At 42.5% G+C, this 19,644-nt stretch overlaps 1 protein-coding gene across 1 annotated transcript in view; it reads right to left on the bottom strand.

Moving 5' to 3' along the window:
- Nucleotides 1-2,270: 2,270 nt before the first annotated feature.
- Nucleotides 2,271-19,644, bottom strand: part of n4bp1 (nedd4 binding protein 1) — a 38,782-nt gene continuing 21,408 nt past the window's right edge. The window contains exons 8-12 of the mRNA XM_030053856.1: nucleotides 12,411-12,541; nucleotides 11,916-12,012; nucleotides 7,445-7,552; nucleotides 5,308-5,409; nucleotides 2,271-4,569 (exon numbers count right to left, since the gene is read on the bottom strand). Of these exons, the coding sequence (XP_029909716.1) occupies nucleotides 4,167-4,569; nucleotides 5,308-5,409; nucleotides 7,445-7,552; nucleotides 11,916-12,012; nucleotides 12,411-12,541 (841 nt within the window). The 3' untranslated portion in view covers nucleotides 2,271-4,166. The remainder of the gene's footprint in view (nucleotides 4,570-5,307; nucleotides 5,410-7,444; nucleotides 7,553-11,915; nucleotides 12,013-12,410; nucleotides 12,542-19,644) is intronic.

Raw genomic sequence — 19,644 nt, 5'->3', positions numbered from 1 at the left:
AGTCAAAACTGGAAGCCTTTGAGTTATTTGTAGAGAGCAATTAATAGTGGAGAGAAACCATCTTTGATTGTAAATCTACTTTTTTTTTTTTTAGTACAGGGTTTTCTTTTGTGGCACTACATGGAGACTTTACTGAAACACTAACAGGTGCTGAATGAACCAAACACCAGTCACAGCCACTGGGCGTTTGTTTGCTCTGATGCAGCGAGTTGGGAAGAAAACAGTGAACTTGCACCCCTGTCCACTTCTGAAAGCTTGTTTTGGCTTGTAACTTGATTCTTTGGGCTGTTCAAATCCCATTGTTGCTCAAAACCCCAAATAATCAAAGCTCAAATAATCTGACCTTGCCTGTTTTCACTGACGTGTCCTTAAACACAGCATCGTCTCAGCTCTGGTCTCATTAAATGCACAATATTACAGACAAATTTGATGAAATGAGGATGAGCAGCATGGCCTGAAATATGGATGGGAGTCGATTCTGTGAACAGAATAAAAATTGGTCACAGGTAAAGAAGACACACTGCAGGTGATAAAAAAAAGTTAAGTCGAAGCTCGACACATTATTAAATGTAAGAAGTGGCTCTTGTGACAGGAAGCAGTGGGTTCATGGGAAATGATCTTAATTTTGAGGAATGCGACAACAAGCAGTGCCACCGGCCTCAGATAGAGGCTCCTTTGTCTCCTCTCTTGATTAAGTTATAACTGCATCCTAAAATAAACCTGATAGTAACACAGTGAGGTTTTTGAATTCGACACCTTCTGTCCGCTGCTGTGGCTGCGCACCCGACAGACTCAAATCTGGCTCGCACTGCCAGGGGCTTCATGATGTAAACGAACACCAGTGACATCAGTGAGAATGTGAATTAGGCCCAAAATGAATGAAACGGTGCGACGCTGCTGAGTGGATCTCTGAACGACTGAAGGAAAATGTGTCCTGTCTTTAATGTGCTCTGTTTTTTAAGGGATCAAAAGAAACCAAAAAATAAAAAGGATGAAATGAACTCGTTGTCCCTGTGTCCCACTGCCTGGCATGGTACACACACTCTACTGTATGTGTACATGCATGTATAAGTAAATGTATATGTGCATGTATGAACACACACCCTGCACAGCGCCATCAGCCGCGTCACCATCAGGATACAGCGAAGAAGAAGAGGAGAAAATCCATAAGAAAATCTGCACTCACAGCCACGTGATCACACAGAGCAAGGCAATGGGAGAGAGGCTCCTCTTTCAAAATAAAATGACTTTGGTTAGAAAAAAAGGACCTTCAGTGATCTCTTGTAGGCAAACATAGAGAATAATCTATAATAATCTGGTGTAACAACAATTCATCGATTTTATATTCTGCCGATCAGTCTGCTGGAAGAAATAAACAGAAGAAATCGCTCTGACTCTAGCAGGATATTATGTATATGTACGTTTGTCAATGATGATTTTGTAGAGAAATAAAAAGAAATAAATCTGTTAATAAATCTGAAATAAATCAAAATGTGCTCAGTATCAAGTATTCACTGATGTAACAGGGTTGCAGCTAATAATTATTTTAACTGCTGATTATTTTTTCAAATAATTGAATTATGCATAATTTAAATAACTGATAATAACTGAATTATAAGTCCATTTAAATTATTGATTAATCATATGGTCTATAATAATAATAATACAAAATGCTCATGGGAAAGCAGCAGAGCCCAAAGTGATGTTGTCTGTTACCCGATTTTTCTTTTTTTCACATTTCAGAAAAAAAGTATAGTTTTACATGACTGCAAGTGCTGAGTAATGGATATAAAAGTTTGTCTAAAAGTCCTGAATCAAATTATGGATTTGATTCAGGACTTTAAGATTTTTTAAACTGAACTTCAGAGAAAAGTTGTTCTTAAATCGAGTTGCCAGCTGAACTCAGTCAGATTTACACACCTGCGTCTCAGAAAGCAGATTTGATGTTTTTATGTGAGTGAGGTCGCAACGCCAGGCGGCCACTTCAGCCTGTGTGTGTGTGTGTGTGTGACGTCGACCTGAACACAGACGAGTCACAGGCAAAAACCCCAAATAACCCAGAGACAGAAGAGAGGAGGGGGGCAGAGCATGTCTTACAGAGGTTGCTGTATTTCTGCAGTTTTCCACATACATAAAACCATATGTGCACTATGGCCAAAAACGTTCATATTTACAAAAAAAGGAGGAATAGATATACACAAAAGAGTTAAAAATTATAATACAACGACAAAAATGAAGAAAAAAAAATCCTTCAGCAATCATTACAACAGCAACAGAGTGAATATGAACGCAACTTATTTTGAACACCTTGTAAAGTTTTTGTGCAGTTTTTTTTTTTTTCTTTTCCCTCCGTACAAGGAAGAGGAGAAGTGCTTGAATATATTACAAAAATGAAGTGTACAACTCAACTGCAAGCCGGGGGAAAGCCTGCCGCCCACATTCTCAGGGTGGATTAGGATTAAAAACACTACAAAGCTTTCTGCAAAGTTATCAAACCGGCCGAACCCTCGCTCTGCTCGCTACGCTGTCGGCTCATCGACGTACACAGTATCAAATCGAGCTACTGATTGATTGAACACGAATTACGAGGCTGGTGTGTTGTGAGAAAAAACTGATAATGACACATTTCTACGTGTGTGTGTGTGTAGGGGCGCTCAAGTTGTGGCCGAATTCACTTAAAAATGAAATGAACTGAGGCTAAAAGCAAACTCTTGTAGTGTTTGTTCCCACGTCAAGCCAGATGGAGGGGGAAAAATAGATACTGCCTGAAGACCCACGGCTCAAAATTCACAAAACAGCTCAGAAGGCAGTGCCGAGGAGGAAGAGACGCCCAAATCCGTCTTGACGCTCAAACTCTCTGCCGACCGGCGAGGCAAAGAATAAAAAAAACATCTAAAGTGATTCACTGGTGGTGGGATTAATGGGATTTGGAAACAAGAGTGTGGATTAGGGAAAAAAAAAAAACAGTAACACTTTGAATCCGTCTGTCTAAAGGAAATTAATTGTAACTTTTGATGCAGCGGGCGCAGGAAGTGGCAGTCTGATGGTTGTTGTTGTCGTCCACCTCCGAGGCTTCACACTGCTGCCTGATGACTGAGCAGGGGTGCGGCCAAAAAAAACAACTGAAAACGTGATTGTTCTTTGTGTTTTGTTATGGCTGGATCAAATATCAAAGCGTGGGTTTGCTGGAATGCCTGGCCAACACTAATGATCCTGAAAAGTACCTTTTTTTTTTTTTTTTCTGAGCCGGTGATCTAATCGCGCTTCCTGAAAAAGCCCCTTGATCGAGGACGCCGCGGCGGCTGCCTCATGTAAATTTATGACGAATGCACTTTGACACGAACTGAAAGTAAACTCAGCGCTTGGAAATCCTGCGACTGACGTGTTCCACACCGGCGCTCCTGGACCACTCAGATCACCGGAGACTGAAACTGCTCACCGAAAAAATGTTCAGTGAGCTGATTTTTTTTTTTTTTTTTTTTGGCCTGGCAGTGAATTCAGCTGCAGAACGTGATTAATAACATCACTGGTGTGTTGAAAGAAAAACCCCAAAATACAGTACTTTTGCAAAAAAAGTGTCAAACGGTGTAGTGAAAGAGACTCATGGTGAAAACTGGAGTCTGAGGCCGAGTCGGGACTCATGAACGTGAACCAATCATGAGACGAAGAAAGGAAGGGGAAAAAAGAAATTTGCGCTCTCATCCCGCGTTCAAGGAGCCTCTGCACCGCTGTCACAGAACTGGACTGTTTTATTACGGTTCACACCCGAATTATTCATGCACACACACCAGCTGTGGTCTTCAGGCCAGGAGAAATGGTGTCATTTGTGTTAATGAGAAACATTTTGGCTGCGTGCACACCAGTGCTGCTGTTCGGCTTCATCAATTAGAAAGCAAAGGGGCTAGAAGAGGAGAAACACAGGTGTGGTACTGTCCCAGCAAATAGTCTTTGCCAATAGCAGCTTGTTTGATGATTAAAGTCTTTATTACAAAAAATATCTTTCTGAGTCCTTCTCTGGGCAAACATTCCTTACACTGGCAGGCTGGAAGATGGCAAAATAAATTATTCTCATGTGTATGTATATACCCTTGCATGTGTGTGTGTGTGTGTGTGTATGTACAATGTGCGCTGGTTGTCGTTGCTGTGCCTCAGTTTGTTGTGTGTTTCTATCCCAGCAGCAGGCCCGACAGAGCGTTCAGGTCCCTCATGTACGGGTTGTCGTTGAGGATGCGGTCGATTCGCTGCTTCTGGTCGGGGAAGATGTCGTACAGCTTCTTCTTCAGCTCCGACGTCTCGCCGGTCGACCGCTGCGGCGGCGGGGCCGGCGAGGGCGAAGGCGAGCGGCGGGGCGGGTGCCACTCGGGGGGTCCGGAGTGGGGCCAGTGCGGCGCGGGGTGGGGGATCAGGGAGGGGAGGGGTCGGGGCTGGGGCGTGGAGGCCGGGGGCCGCGGGGCCGAGTGCAGCGCCTGGACGTAGACCGGCTGCTGCGGCTGCTGCTGCTGCTGCTGCTGCTGGGAGGACGGGCGGAAGTCTGGGGGTCTCAGCGGGGGAGGAGTGACCGGGGCTCGCCTGACGGGAAGGGGAAGAAAAACAGGCAGAGAAAGAGGAGGAGTGGAATGAGAGAGAGAAATAGTTTCATTATTACTCAGCAACAACAGACCTCAAAATGCGCTCACTGGCCAACAGGATCAAGAATTCACCAAGATAACAGGCCGCAGCTGATGATTATTTTCACTGCTGATTATTTTTCAAATTTAATCATACGCAATACACAACACTATTGAAATGACTGATTAATCATATAGTCTATAATAATAAAAAAAAAAAAAATACAAAATGCTCATGGGAAGTGATGTTGTCAAATCCATATTCTGACCAGCGACCAAAAAAAAAACCCCCAAAAAACCCAAAGTATTGATTTTATAAAGAGACAAACAGAGAAATGCAAAGTTGAGGATTTTTACTTGATAAATGACAAAAAAAAAAAATCAATTAACAACTTAATAACATTAATTTTCTGTAAATTGACTAATTGATGGACAGTGTTTCCTCTGCTGCGGTGCACTGGACAGTAATTCCACTTTTGTTACAAATCTGTTACTGTCTGGGTCTGAGTTATGTTTAAAATTGGGGTTCTAGTGTTAAAATGATTCTTAATTATTATATAATCATTACTTCTAAACCTTCGGCACATGATCTAGTTTAGTTTTAAATGACACGAAGGCCCAATGACACTATTTAGTCCCAGTCACACACACACACACACACACACACACACACACACACACACGCGTACACAAACCCTACCTGCTGTCTTTGCGCAGGAAGACGTCTATGTGCGGCCCGTGTTTGCCCAGAGGGTCGTCTGGGATCATGAAGTGGTCCTCCACAAATGTAAACTGGAGCAGCCTGCGGGGCACGCGGGACACAACACACACAATCCATGAAGTCAAATCCACATTTTTACAACACATTTGACAATTTTCTCCCGTGGCTAACTTCACAGAACAGATAAAGCAGGCATGTGTCAGAGCGCAGTGCGTCTTCGTCTTCTCGTTTGAAAGATTTTCTCATTTTAGTGCAATCCAAATGACTTTACTGGAGGGAATCCCAACACAACAAGATGTTTCTGAATAGCTATTGTTTTTGTTGTAGAAAATCATGACGACAGAGAAGTGACAGTGAATGAGACTCCCTCCACAGACCGCTGATCTGCTCAGCCACCTCTAGAGGGCGCCACAGCATCAGAGCTGTGTGAGGCCGTGTTGGAGAAGAGCTGAGTGTACACACTGCCGAGCCGAGCCGAGCGGCAGGACAGGCAGAAACACCGCGGAGCCGCTCAAACACAAGCCGACGCCAAATTAACATGATGATTTGGCCAAGGGAGGCACGAATGACTGTGATTGTGTGTGTGTGTGTGTGTGTGTGTGTGTGTGTTGTGGCAGAAGCTCTCCATCATCTGCACGTCATGCATGATGGTAAGAACAGGCTCACCCGAGTTTTATTAACATCCACAATGGAATAATGTCTGTATCTGTTCAATATGACACAGACGTGGAAAAAAATATATCCTTTTTTAAAAAACGTTTTTTGGCAATTTGCATGTAACTAAAGGAGAAAGCAGAGGCGACATTTGCACGACACAGCAGAAACCAAACGTAGAGAACATGAGGTGAAGGACAGCAGCTCTATGTCTCTCTCTCTCTCTCTCTCTCTCTCTCTCTCTGTGTGTGCCAAAAAAAATAAATAAATAAAAATAAAAAATCAATAAAAGACACTGGACACCTTCAGGCACGGGGAAAGGCTTCCCCTCCTGATCCAAGAGTTTAGAGACTTTGGTTTTCATGTACGATTCTTTGACACGCACTGCAATCTAAAATTTATTCACAGCTACTCTGAGATGCTACCCTGTGAAATTCACCTCGCCTCCATCCACATCCTGTCCTAACCTCTCTCTCTCTACAAAACCACGTGTAGCGCGTCCTCAAATAAAACCAATCTACACTGCAAAAACACAAAATCTTACCAAGATTTGTCTTATTTCAAGTCAAAAATGTCTTATTCCTAGTCAAAATATCTCATTACACTTAAAATAAGACATGATCACCTCAGAAGTAAATTGTTTTTAGACAATTTTCAAAATTTGCCAGTTGGAAAAAGTGAAAATTCACTTGAAATAAGGGAAAATTAGCTAGAAACAAGAAACAAATTTTGCCAATGAAACAAGCAAATTTTCACTTGAAACAAGAGACAATTGTGTAAAAACAAGTTACTTCTGAGGTGATCATGTCTTATTTTAAGTGTAATGAGATATTTTGACTAGTAATAAGACATTTTTGACTTGAAATAAGACAAATAATCTTTGTAAGATTTTGAGTTTTTGCAGTGTAACCCCCTGAAGGAAATGTAGTCACCAACATTGTATTCATTTACTTTTATTTCACTAAAATCAATTTATGATGAGGTGCTGCATTTCCAACAGCCCTCATGCAAAATCAGATTTAACCTGTTTGACATCATCAGAGAGCTATTTTAGTTGCTAAGTGTAATTCTATAAATACTAGATTCATCCTTCCTGTATTTGTTCACTGAATGAAGCGTCTGCTGTGTCCCAAAGGTTTTTTTTTTTTTTTTTTTTTTTTTAAATCACACTGAGCGTCTAACTGGAGCCACAGACGTTTGTCTTGGTTCTCACGAGGAACTGAGAGCCGAAACTGTGACCACACACTCTCATGTTCGCCACGCTCGCTCTGTTTGCTTTGGCTTCAACCTTTTAAACACGCCGAGGGAGAGAGAGCGGCCGCAAAACAAAACGCTTTCTCACTGTGAGTCAAACAGCCGATCCAACCTGTTGATTGACCTTCCTCAGTAAACACAGCCGGGTCACAGTGTGAGCGAGCGAGCGAGCGAGAGAGTGAGCGAGCGACACGGCAGGTGAATCTACCTCTCCTGGATGATCTTCCGCCAGGCGTCTGACGTGTCGACGAAGTCCCGCAGGTTGTCGTTGGTCACGATGACGCCGTCTGTTTTCTCTGCCAGGTGGAGCAGGAACCTGAGAGAGAGAGAGAGAGAGAGAGAGAGAGAGAGAGAGAGAGAGAGAGAGAGAGAGACAGGGAGAGAGAGAGAGAGAGAGAGAGAGAGAGAGAGAGAGACTTGACTTTGATGTTTCCATAATAACAAAATATAGTCACATTTCATATGTATCAACAAGTATAAATCATCATTAGTAATATTAGTAATATTGTTGATTTTTTTTTTTTTTTTTTTAAATATCGTCTGTAGCCTATGTGTTCATTTCCTTTTCAATACGTTTTGTTTACACTGTAAAGAATTTATGAATTTTGAACCTATGGAATGTATTTGTTTTGCTTTTGTTTATTTTATTGATTGATGCTTTGGCAACTGTGTTTTTTTTTTTTTTTTTTTTTTTTTCCCCAAACATGCATGCCAATAAAGCAAATTTGAATTCTGAATGTGAGAGAGACAGGGTGGGTCCGGATTAGCAGCGGCTCTCTGAGGAGCTGGACAAACATTTGGCCACGGGACACTCAGGAGTTTCCCTGCGTCCAAAGGTCAGGGCCTGGATCCCGGCGCAGGGAAACACCTCTCCTGCTGAGTCAGGATGACGGGGCAGCAGAACGCAGGACGAGTCAACGTACGGGGGAAACAAGTGCACATTATATTTCACCATTCCATCTGAGGGGTGATCAGCACCAGAGCCTCATGATTACTTCACCAGGTTTCTAAACACACGTCCGGCCTGCACTGTTTCATAACAGAAACTCCCACGCCATTAAAAAAAAAAAGAAAAAAAAAAAGAAAAATTAAAGCTGCAAGCAGCGTTGGACGGGCCCTCGCCCCCCCCGTTCATGTCGGGGACGGCGCGCGTGTCGAAGCGTAGACAATTCGTCCGTTTGTGCCAGTTTTAAGGGTATTTTTCGGTGCTTTTATTGTGAAAGAGTTTTGGGCTTTTATTTTGAAAGGCCGCGGAAGTCCTAGTGTGTGACCGACAGGACTACTGGCAGCTGCTGCATGATCACACCAAAATGCAGGCACACACACTCACTCACTCACTCACTCACTCACACAAACACACACACACACACACACACACACACACACACACACACACACACACACACACACATACGCACGTGCACACACACACACACGCACACACACACACACACACACACACACACACACACACACACACACACACACACACACACACACACACACACACACACACACACAACGCCAACAAAAACCCACTGGTAGTACATTCGCTGCTGGTGCCCCTCTGGCCACTAGCAGCGCCCCTCCAGCAGATGGCGCCCTTAGCATGTCCTAGTGTGTGACTGACTTGAGTACTGGCAGCTGTGGCATGATCACACCAAAATGCAGGCAGACAGAGAAATCCTCATTCAATCCAGTGGAGAAATCCAGAAAACCCACCCCTGTTTGAGGTGTCACAGCTCGGTCACCGTTTGAGTTACAGACTTGATTCAAAGCTTAAACGAGTCACGAGACTCGGATCTATAAATCTCCCATTTACATGATTTTGCTATCTTTTACCGTTTTTGAGTTATGGCAGTTTTAGTTTGAGAGTGTTTTCTGCTCCCTCTGAGCTCTTACAATGGGTGTGTATTGCGCGTTCCTGAGGCAGCTAGAGTGAGTCACATGTCCAGGCAGAGTGCAGAGCAGAGCACACCAGAGTCAAAAACGTTTGAAAACTCTTCACAGCTCCCACAAACTTGGTCCAATCCACATCAAAACTACATATTTTTGTAGGAATTTTTGTCCTCTTTCCATCTGCATAGTTTTCAAAGCAGTCAGACTTTTACTTTAGACTCCAGGGGCTTAATTAGTGCCAAGTGTCAGCCTCTGCATACCAAACTCCATGGGAAAAAATGAGGTTTTGGTTTTGGCCACTCTGACTTTGAGGGCTTATAAAATCCAAACGAATCGAGTAATGACGGAATCTTTAGCAACTTTTGTTCAGCACTCTGTCCTCTGTCATCTGTTAAATTTTCAAGCCGCTGACATTTACGGCCTGGGAGGAGATAGATTTTGTTCAAAGCGGAATTTTGGGCGAGAACGTGAACATTCCAACGCAAATTGCGGACTTCCTGTTGGTTATAGAGGGGGGGTGTCAGCGCGTGAATTGTAGGGCTTGATGAGGTCTACATTTCGGCGTTGGTTTGGTGTTTCTAGCACATTCCTGTGGGCCGCAGCAGCTGCCTTTGTGTCCCTAGGTGGCGCTACCGAGCCCGTTTTTGCACTTAGGGGGTCCGTTTGTCCATTTTATCAAATTTTTCGCCAGACCTGATGTATGTGCCGAATTTGGTGAGTTTTTGAGCATGTTTAGGGGGTCAAATTAAGGTTTACTTGGACGTAATAATAATAAGAAGAAGAAGAAGAAGAAAGAAACGAAGCAAAAACAATAGGGCTTCGCACTGTTCCAGTGCTCGGGCCCTAATAATATGAAACAACCTGTAATAATTCCCAAACTTGTCCTCTTCCCAAACCAACTTAGTCGAGTCATTTTATGAAAAAACCTAGGACAAATTGCAAGAGAAGAAAACTCAACTGATGTTGTATCCTCAGTTTGTCCTGAGTGAGGGGAAAAAAAGTCCCAAGAAATCCCATTGGTGGAAAGTTTTGAAAATCACCTATTTATGACCACATATTACCAAAAAACACTGTTTTTAACACACAGGGGAAAGGGGGTCAACATTTGACTTGCAGATATCACTATAAAAATTCATAAGTTGATTACACACACAAAGACAAGAAAAAAAGTCAATTACAAGTTCTTTGAATTATTCTGTTTACACATGCATATCACACATTATCTGATTTGATATGCGCTAATAAGGAATATAGGGAATAAATGCCAGAACAGATATTTAAACAGTGAATTAAAAGGTTACTATATATACAGTAACCTTTTAATTCACTGTTATATAGTAACCTTTTAATTCAAGGTTACTATATAAATAGTAACATTTTAATTCACTGTTTAAATATCTGTTTTGTCGTTTATTCCTTATATTCTTTATTAGTGCAGATATTTAAACAGTGAATTAAAATGTTACTATTTATATAGTAACCTTGAATTAAAAGGTTACCATATAACAGTGAATTAAAAGGTTACTATATATATAGTAACCTTTTAATTCACTGTTTAAATGTCTCTTCTATCATTTATTCCTTATATTCCTTATTAGTGCATATCAAATCAGATAATGTGTGATATGCATGTGTAAACAGAATAATTCAAAGAACTTGTAATTGACTTTTTTTCTTGTCTTTGTGTGTGTAATCAACTCGTGAATTTTTATAGTGATATCTGAAAGTAAAATTTTGATCCCTTTCCCCTGTGTGTTAAAAACAGTGTTTTTTGGTAATATGTGGCCATAAATAGGTGATTTTCAAAACTTTCCACCAATGGGATTTCTTGGGACTTTTTTTCCCCTCACTCAGGACAAACTGAGGATACAGAATCAGTTGAGTTTGCTTCTCTTGCAATTTGTCCTAGGTTGACCCCAATTTTGGCCTAAAATTACTGGACTAACGTGTTTTCCTGAATTCCTGGACTGATTTTTATGGGCCAGCCGCTCACAGATCTCTATCCAACGTCTTTGGAGTGACTTATGATCTCCACCTCTTCTCTGTCTGTGCTCTTTTATGTTCACTTGTCTATGAATTTGTTTTTTAATATACATTTGGTTTTATTTTCTCCACGTGTGAAGCATTTTGTAAGTGTAGGTTTTAAAAAGTGTTGTGTACTATTATTATTATTATTGTTATTATTATTGCTATTATTATTATTGCTATTGTATTATTATTACTATTATATAATGGCTATTGATAGTAATAATATTAAAGAAGCAGGATAAGTCCATCAGGTACTTGTACAGGTACTAGTAGAGGGGGTGGGATTACATAAGTTTCGACTTCTTCCCACTCCTTTTTGAACATAACTTCATTGTCTGTTGTTATTCATGTTGCTTTGTTTTATTGTTGTTCAAAATAAACTTTTCAAATCAAATCAAATCAAATGAAATAAAGCTTTACTGAAGTTACTGTGAATGCTGCAGGTTTGTGTTTTCACGTGAGGTCTCGCTCTACCTTCAGTCAGCGTGTTATTATCTAACATCACAGGCAGGACCGTCCCGTTCAGGCCAGGCCGGCTCTGACCTGAATTTACCGGAACAGCTGGATAACGATCTGTGTGATCAGCTGACCGGACCGCACACACCTCAACGGCTAATCTGTGAACACTAACCGGCTGACTCATCTCTAAAAGACGACTGCCACACTGCTTCAAAGAGCGTCAGGTTTGAGTAGGCGTTCAGGTGCTCTGTGTGTGTGTGTGTGTGTGTGTGTGTGTGTGTGTGTGTGTTTACCTGTCATCGTGTGACGATATCCTCTGGCCACACACCTCTCTGGAGGGAGTGAAGGAGAGCAGCCTCAGGTCCTCCAGCTGGCTCAGGAAGTGTTGTTCTGTGGTGAGACAGCAAGGGAGTTAATGCCCACACACACACACACACACACACACACACACACACACACACACACACACACACACACACACACACACACACACACACACACACACACACACACACACACACACACACACACACACACACACACACACACACACACACACACACACACGTCTTGTTTCCATTCGCTTGAGGGATAAAAGAAAAACCCATTAAATCAGAATTTTTTATGTTTTAATTGATAAAGAAGTGAGTAAAAATCAAAGCAGCTACATCATGAATTTTAACTTTTATTTCCTTTTTTTTGTTTGTGTCCTTCACCTCAGTGTGGGTAAAGGACACACTGAGTTCACACACACACACACACACACACACACACACACACTCATGTACCTGTGGTGAGTCTGTCTCTCTTCTGGCGCCACTGAGGGACAAAGACGGTGATCTCTCTGTGGCCCCGCCTCCAAAACATCTCCACCGCCAGAGCTATACCTCGACAGGAGAAGAACCGATGGAGGCCGTGACTGAGGGAGAGAGAGAGAGAGAGAGAGAGAGAGAGAGATGGAAGGAGAACAGGATGTTAATGTGATCAGGGATACGTGTGACAGTACACGTCTGTTGGTGATTTCTTGGGAATTTCCTGTCTCTGCTTCGGCGTGTGACGTGACGTCACTGGAGAAACCGAACGAGTCGGACTGGCGAGTGTTTCCGGGTGCTCCGTGTCGTCGAGGCAACAGCTGCGCAGCTTCACTGACGTCACAGCGGCGGCTCAAGGGTGTGTTTACATCAGTGGCACTAACATAAGCCTGATGTCCGGCCAAGAGAAACAAGCTGTGTTTTCACAAGGAAACCAAGACGACAACTGTGAGAACAACTTGTGGCTCCTGATTTGATTCAGTTAAAAAAAAAAAAAAAAAAAAAAAAAAGGTTTACCTGGTAGGCTGTCCAGCTTTGCCACAAATCAATAACTTTCTTTGCAGCAACACAGCTAATCAGGATTAAACTTAGCTGGCATCTAATTAGATAATTTTAACATCAGCCTGAGAGAAGCTACACTGCAAAAACGCAAAATCTTACCAAGATTATTTGTCTTATTTCAAGTCAAAAATGTCTTATTTCTAGTCAAAATATCTCATTACACTTAAAATAAGACATGATCACCTCAGAAGTAACTTGTTTTTAGACAATTTTCACTTGTTTCAAGTGAAAATTCACTTGAAACAAGTGAAAATTTGCTTGTTTCATTGGCAAAATTTGCCAGTGGAAAAAGTGAAAATTCACTTGAAATAAGTGAAAATTAGCTAGAAACAAGAAACAAATTTTGCCAATGAAACAAGCAAATTTTCACTTGTTTCAAGCAAATTTTCACTTGAAACAAGAGACAATTGTCTAAAAACAAGTTACTTCTGAGGTGATCATGTCTTATTTTAAGTGTAATGAGATATTTTGACTAGTAATAAGACATTTTTGACTTGAAATAAGACAAATAATCTTGGTAAGATTTTGAGTTTTTGCAGTGTATGAAAGAGCTTCCATTCATTAAAAAACTTTACCTATGATTTATGAACTTCCCCTTTGCTGGAGAAACAGTGACAGGTGCTTGCTTTGTCACGATGCAGGTGTCAATAAAGTTATTCAGTCGGTTCCTCAGAGGCAGCTAGAATTCCCTGCACAATGCTGCCCATTCAGCTGACCGGCCGGTGACGTCCAGGCGCCGCGCTGACACATTTGCATGTGCGAGCGGGAAGCCGGCACCCAACGTGCATGAAAGAGCGCGAGCGTGCCAGCCGCCGTGTGGTCATCAGCGAGCACCGGAAGCGGGCCTCATCATGAGCGCTTCTTGATAATCACGAAACATGTCATGTAAATGTGGAAGTGCTGACGCTGCAAAACCACAAGTGTGGTGAAGCGGAATCGGACGTGCATGTGCACCGCTCTTCCTGTCACCCTGCACAGCGAGCGCCATCCTGGGCCTTGATGAAGGGAATTATGAAGGAAAAGAATTGATAAGAGCATCAATACTAATAAAACCTTGTCAATACCCAGTTTTAGCCACAACTAGAGAGACAGGGGACGAGAGAGGGATGTCAGCCTTGAGACAGGAAAAGAAACAAAACACTAAAATGAATAAAGAGGTGAAAAAAGAACTGGGAGTTCATCGCCTGAGCACAAAGTTCAAAATACTTCAAAAAGTCACACGACATCGTGGCCCTTTAAAACGAGGTTTAAACGTTGCCTAGCAACAGCGCAAGCCACGACAAGCTCTTCCTACAAGCGTCAGCTCACCCTGGACACACACATCAACACACGTATATGCAAACACACACACACCAGTCGCACCGCACATGCGCCATCAGCTGACCTAGATTGTTGGCGGTGACGTGCACGCTCTGCACATGCACGTCAGCTAGCAACAGCACAACAAACGGGGTAGCTAGGACAGAAAACCGCAGAACAACACAAACAACAAACAGCGATAGACAGATAGAGAAACTCCCCGAGAGCAGCCAGCCACAGAGAGCAGGAAGCTGCTGCAGCCACAGAGGCCAGGCTGCGGCCCGGGACGTCCTGAGGCACTGTCAGCCAGACTCGGCTCGCCGCTCGCCGCTTCGCCGACATCCACTCTGACCCGTTTGCTGGCCTGCTTTTGACTCGCGGGCCTCGAAAGGCTTCCGGTGCATCATCACCACTGACGCATCTTTAAATGCAGCTCTGTTCTCACAGTTTCTCCTGGGAAAAACCGTCTGCAGACAGAATGCATCATCAGACTGAAACTGATTTCATGGATTATTGTGGCAAATCGCCCAACCCTCAACTCCTGTTCTCCCATGGTGCCCGGCTTACTGGGAAAAGGGGATTGTTTGCATGGAAAACAAACAATGGAAAATATCAAATCAACAGCTTTCTGCTTTACTCTGTGTTGTGACACACATGTGCCAGCTTTCAGCCAGTTTCTGTCATTACTGCTCAAGTCATTTAGCAGCAGAGAAGAGCAGCTGTACCTTGTTGGGTTTTTTCCTGTGAAAAGGTTACAGCATTCAACTTGAGACTGAGAGGGGCAGCGTCACTTTCAGCAGAGACGTCTACGGCACAGAAAAATATGCTTCTCGTTTGTTTTTTCCAAAATCAGGTCAAGGGTACGGTGGTAGCCAGAATAATAGGGGGATTTTTTTTTTTTTTTTTTTTTTTTATTAGACCATCGCAGTACTCTTTAAAGTGTGTGTGGGTGGTGACAAGCTCTAAGACAAACAGTTCAGCAACACACTGAACCATATGGACAAACTGCTGCCCTCAGGCTCGTCTGATGTCAAAATGACGGTAACTTCTGCTCTGACTCTGGACCTTCCGGCGACTTCCCTGTGGTTCCCTGCGGTGCGCTGACTTGTTTCTCGATAACTATTATTACTAAGTGATGGGAATCTCAGCGGGAGTGGTCATGTGACTGGCGAGTGACACACACATTTCTAGACAGGATCTGTGTTAGATGACTGCATCGGCTGACAGGAAGCTCAGCTGTAAAGTACAAAGTCAAAATCTCCACTTCAACATTCAGCCTTTTTTTTTTTTTTTCGGCATTGATTTAAAACAGAACTCTGAATTAATCAATAACAAAATAACAATATATTTTCTCCTCAGTATAAAAAATGTTCAGTAAAATATCGATCAGTTTGATGTATATGGAAATAGCTATTGATCAACTAAAATAATGCATTTTATCGTTTTTGGCCATATCGCCCCAAGTATGTACTCAAATATTTCATATTCTTAGGCTACTTTATTGTATATACTTAGCCCTCATTGTCTTTAGTGTATATATTTTGCATATTTAGCCACTGTTGTATATACTTTTAATTTTAATTGTAATTTTATTTTATGTTTTTATTGATGATGCTGCTGTAACATGTGAATTTCCCAGTTTGGGATCAATAAAGTATACCTATCTACCTATCTATCTATCTAAATCAGTCCTGACATTCATGGGACACGTGGAGCAACAAGTTATGGTCAGTCCTTTTAGCTCTTGCTTTGATAAATAAAACATGCATTTCCAATAGTACACATCATAAAATCAAAACAAAACGAATAGCAAAGATTGTTTTCCCCTCAGACACCAACTGTGACGTGCGTGGGAAACGTTTCAGCTGGCATGCCAGTTTAAATTTCACAATAACAGAACTTTTTTACATCCTGCATGTAATTATACACGGCGAAATAAACTGACACGGTTCACGGGAAGCCAGTTTTTAATCTGTGATTAAGATTGATATCACTCCGGTTTGAGGCAGATTTCCGTTTTGATGACCACAAGGAGCCTCGCGTTAGCTCGCTGTCACAATAATTACATAATGAACAGCTTACACCACTACACCGTGTGAGGATGTCCACACAGGAAAGCAGCTCGGGACGTTTTTAGAGCCGTGTTTCCCACACTTTGAGTGTTTGAAGCAAAATTCACCGTTTGGAGCACAGCAGAGAACCGTGTGCACAAGAAGCAAGTAACAACTTTTCATGTTACTGCACAAATTTGGTGAGTCAAGGCGTCCGTGGGCAAGTGAGATACACGATGCAAATTAATCTACAGATGGGAAACAATAGATATTAAGAAAACCCAGAGATACAGAGAGATAAAAATGACTCAAAAGTGCACCTTGGGTCACAGACCAGACACAAACACGACGCAGAGACTCAGAAGCAGACCACACACACACCTAATTATACACAACACGTACACATGCGCCAACACACACGCTACAGGACATGATAGTTTTAGCTTGTGGTCAGCCCTGCTATGCAAACTCGAGGGAAGTTCCGCAGTCTGTTGAAAGAGAAAGTGATAAATGACACCGCAGCAGTAACCAGGAAGAGATTACGCAAGCAGTAAAATCACCGGGGGAAAGCTGGACGTGAAGCCGACGAGGAAGAGACGCCTCTGAGCTCGGGAGGGGGAGGGGGGGGGCGAGCTCAGTGAAATCCCAATGGAAACGTGGACATAATGAGACAGGGAAAAGCATCCGAGATCGTAAGAATGACGGGACACATCCAGGCCCTGAAAGAGGCGACATCATCACCTGGAGGTAATCTGGTAATCTGACCACATAACAGCACAGAGTCAGAACAGAAATGCCCTTGGAGAGATGGTATACCCCTGGCCCACGCCGTTTTACCAGCTTTTCGGAGCTTTCGCGCCTACATTTTCAACTTGGGGCGACCCCGGCGTAAAAGCACAAGCAGTTTCACATTCATTTTCAGCTGCGGCAGGAAACTTTCACTCCAGGCAATTTCAATCCTGCTCAGAAACAGAGAGAGGCGATTCCCCCGGGGCTAAAGCTGCAGTATGAAACCCACAAGGTTGAGCTCAGCTTGTGTCGGGAGCAATCAGCTGATCAGCTCACAACAGCTGACGCCACCATGACATCGAATAAACTGTTATTTATTCTCCCGGGATAATGGTATTATCTGGCTTAATAAAATCGCTTAAATGTCAAAATGTCACAAATTTGCCGACTGACCCTCAACAGCTGGGGTAGTGAAAAAAAAAAATCAAGCACAGCCCTTTTCCTGCTATGATAAACCATTTTTGGGTTACTCTACACTGTTCTCAGTAACCTACTTGTTAGGCTATATTTGAGAAACTCTTTCAACACTGCAAAAAGTCAAAATCTTACCAAGATTATTTGTCTTATTTCAAGTCAAAAATGTCTTATTACTAGTCAAAATATCTTATTACAGTTAAAATAAGACATGATCACCTCAGAAGTAACTTGTTTTTAGACAATTGTCTCTCGTTTCAAGTGAAAATTTGCTTGAAACAAGAGAAAATTTGCTTGTTTCATTGGCAAAATTTGTTTCTTGTTTCTAGCTAATTTTCACTTGTTTCAAGTGAACTTTCACTTGAAACAAGTGGAAATTGTCTAAAAACAATTTACTTCTGAGGTGATCATGTCTTATTTTAAGTGTAATGAGATATTTTGACTAGTAATAAGACATTTTTGACTTGAAATAAGACAAATAATCTTGGTAAGATTTTGCGTTTTTGCAGTGAAAATGTGTCTCTTCAACCCGGGTTTAAAAAATATAGATGTGAAAACACCTCAAGCTCCAGGGTGAGCAATTACAGCAGGTCAGGATACTTAAATACTAAAATATGAACCATTTATTGCACCTAACTGTAATACAGCAGTATTTGGTGGCACAGGCCCTGCTCTGAGGAACCTTCTAGCACAAATTCATGTTGAAGATTCAGCTGGGAATACAAAAAATCCAGTACTGGTACATACAGAGCCTGGGTGGGTGAAGAGATTTTCAAAGTAAGGGCTCGTTCACACAGAATTTGCTTTTTTCCCCCTCGATGTGACACACAAAAATGCCACTGATTCCAACACAACCGCCCACTACATAACACTGAACCTGGGTGTTAAGAAAAAAGATGATTGGCTAGACTGCACAGGGCCGCAGTGTGTGCCACAGGGTGACCCGGCAGAAAACACAGCGGCCAATCATGTGAGCCGGCGTTGAGACCGAGTGGGTAGTGACACACCCACATCGGCAGATATCGCCGAGGCAAATCACTGGATTGTTGGATTCGGACTGAATGCCGCCTAAAGCAGCAAGGCGGCACGAAGCAAGTGTTACAGGCGTGAATGAAGCTCAGTGCCGTTTAAACAGACGGCCTTGTTCGATAGATGTGGCCGAGTCTGGTCGCGACACGTGCATTCTGACATCAGCTGACTGCTACTTGGCACAAACGACGAACGCAGCAGCAAGGCTCATAACTGGTTCTAGAAAAAGGGATCATATCAACCCAATTTTATATTCTTTTACACTGGTTACCAGTTACTTTTAGGATCCATTTTAAGATTTTAGTTCTTACTTTCAGAGCCCTCCATGATCAAGCTCCTGTGTACATAACTCAGCTACTGAGACCCTATTCTCCCTCACGTCCCCTAAGGTCATCAGATCAGAAACTCTTGATGGTCCCCCGCACCAAATTTAAAACGCGAGGCGATCACTCTTTCCAGGCCAGTGCCCCTCGCCTCCACTGAAGGTTTTAAGAGAGAACTTAAAACTTATCTTTTTAGACAGGCTTTTCACTGCTGATGTCTCTGGGGCCTCTGTGAAGCTGCTTGCTGTTGTGCTGTGTTTTTCTGTTGTTTATCCCTGTATTTTACTGCATTTTATCTATGCTGTAAAGCACTTTGTGATTGTATCTAGGAAAAGTGCTCTACAAAGAAAAATTTACTTACTTACTTACTTACATATCCTGCTGCAAGCGCCATGTGTGACATGAAGCAGGGCTGCAATGAACACCAGTCAGATGTGTGAGTGTTAGCCGCCCGACGTCTCGTCTTGAACTTTGACCCATTTGGAAATATCTGACCACAAAGGACCTGATCTGACCCCCAACCGACACGCCGTGTTTTATTCTAACTGGATGAAAAAACATCTGATGTGGCGAAAGAGGGAATGTCAGAGTGGCAACCATGCTTCATGAATCTATGTATAATTAAAACGGGAAATTAATTCGACTTAAAATAATCCATAGACGACACTGGACACCTTTAAAGTAGGGTTGGGAACAATAAACCGTTATGACCGGATAACTTTTACAGATGAGAGATATGGCTGT

Source organism: Myripristis murdjan, chromosome 6 (assembly GCF_902150065.1).
Source record: "Myripristis murdjan chromosome 6, fMyrMur1.1, whole genome shotgun sequence".
Lineage (NCBI taxonomy): Eukaryota > Metazoa > Chordata > Actinopteri > Holocentriformes > Holocentridae > Myripristis > Myripristis murdjan.
The sequence above is the reverse complement of the archived record's forward strand: the minus strand, read 5'-3'. Positions and strand labels throughout refer to the sequence as shown.